Genomic DNA, 1,831 nt, shown 5'->3' on the forward strand with positions numbered 1-1,831 from the left:
CTGGGACTACAGGCGCCTGCCACAGTGCCCAACTATTTTAGAGATGAGGTCTCACTCTGGCTCGGGCTGATCTTGAACCCGTGAGCTCCGGTGATCAGCCCACCTCGGCCTCCCAGAGGGCTAGGATTACAGGAGTGAGTCACCGTGCCCGGTAGGATTCTGCAAGATTTTTACTGGAGGTATCTGTGTGTGGAGTTTATAGTAGAGTATTGCATTTCATTACTTGTAAATTATGGGCCACACATGTTTTATGTCAGTAAAATTTAGTGTAACAAACCTCTTACCCACTTTGGGAGGCCGAGGCAGGAGGATTTACTTGAGAAGAGCTTAAGAATAGTATACATCATGTAGTAAGATCCCCATATCCGCCAAAAATAAAAAACAAACGAAACTCTGTGCCTATACGCACGTTTTTTGCGGAGGGCTGGTTGCCAGGCGCAGAGTCAGGGTCTGGGGGGACAGCAGGGACCCGCGGTTACGCCCCAGCCTCGCCCCAGCCTAGCCGGGCCTTCTAACCGAAAGCCAACCGCGAAGGTTTCGCTCCATAGTCGCCACTAGAGGGCGCGCGAGAGGCGGGGAGTTGCTTCGCGCTTTGTCCCCCCGCGCGGCCCGTCGCTCCCGCTCCCGCGGGAAAATCCGACTGAGGCGTCGGGGCCACCGCCCCTTTCTGCCCTCTCTTGCTTGCCTGAGGCTGCCGGCTGTGATGGAGGAGGAAACGGCAGAGGAGCAGCAGCAATTCTCTTACCAACAGGTACAGGAAAAGAAGGTCCCGAGTGGGCTTGGCATGGACGGAATTTTGGGACATGAAAATGTGGCCTCGGTCAACTTTTGGGGGGGGCCTCCTTCCAGGTGTCAGCCGCTCGCGCCGTCTGCGCACGCGCTTGTCGGCGCCGCACGCGGTGCTGGGAGACGGTTTCCGGGGCAACGCGGCTGTACCCGGCCGCGCGGTGAGGGAAGGAGGCAGGTCCCCGGAGCTCCGGCGCGGGCATCGGACGGCCTTCCCCTCTCACGCGGGGTCGTGGGGAGGGTGGAAGGGGGAATCCAGGTCACGCGCTGGCCCCGGAGCGCTCCGTAGAGGCCGAATTCAGACCAGGCAGGCCGGCCCAGAACTCATTCGGGGTCGGGTTCGAATCTCGGCCCCGCCACCGGGTGATTGTGTTGGCTCTGGCTCATACGCAGTTTTCTTCTGTATAAAATCGGAGTTAAGAGTAACCACCTCTTGGGTAGTTGCGGGGATTCCAGCAACGGGAATTCCGGGTGGCAGAATCAGAACGTTATGGCGCCGTGCGGACGTGAGACCCGGAGCGGCAGCCAAAGAGGAGGGGCTGAATTCAGGACGATGAGCTCAGGACGTGCGAGATCCCTGTCCGTAAAGGGCTACATTTCAGCCGCTGCGTACCCGCCCTTTTTAGTTTGAGCAGTTCACACCTCCAGAAAAGTTGCAAGAATTGTTTACTAAGCACCCAGATGCTTTTCACTTTGATTCACCACATTTTTAGCATTTTGCTGTATTTCCTTTTTATTCTGAATTATTTGAGAATTAATTGCAGATGTCTTGTTATTGCACCTTTAACTTTCTTTTTGCAGTTTTCGGCCGGGGCCAGGTTTGAACCTGCTACCTCCGGTTTATGGGGGCGCCGCCCTATACCTTTAACTTTCAGTATTTTAGTATGTATCACTCAAGAATAAGGGCATGCTCCTATATCATTTCTAAATCACACTCGGAGAGTTTAACATTTTTTTTTTTTTTTTTTTGAGACGGAGCCTCAAGCTATCCACCTGGGTAGAGTGCCTTGGCATCGTGCTCACAGCAACCTCCAACTCCTGGGCT

At 54.8% G+C, this 1,831-nt stretch overlaps 1 protein-coding gene across 2 annotated transcripts in view; it reads left to right on the forward strand.

The window, feature by feature from the left end:
- The first annotated feature begins 605 nt into the window (after positions 1-605).
- Positions 606-1,831, forward strand: part of LOC100955876 (centromere protein S) — a 21,921-nt gene continuing 20,695 nt past the window's right edge. For both annotated transcript variants that reach the window (XM_023515227.1, XM_003793263.3), the window contains exon 1: positions 606-751. In XM_023515227.1, the coding sequence (XP_023370995.1) occupies positions 704-751 (48 nt within the window). In that variant the 5' untranslated portion in view covers positions 606-703. The remainder of the gene's footprint in view (positions 752-1,831) is intronic.

Source organism: Otolemur garnettii, unplaced genomic scaffold (assembly GCF_000181295.1).
Source record: "Otolemur garnettii isolate 467f Iridium unplaced genomic scaffold, OtoGar3 scaffold00067, whole genome shotgun sequence".
NCBI classification, from domain to species: domain Eukaryota; kingdom Metazoa; phylum Chordata; class Mammalia; order Primates; family Galagidae; genus Otolemur; species Otolemur garnettii.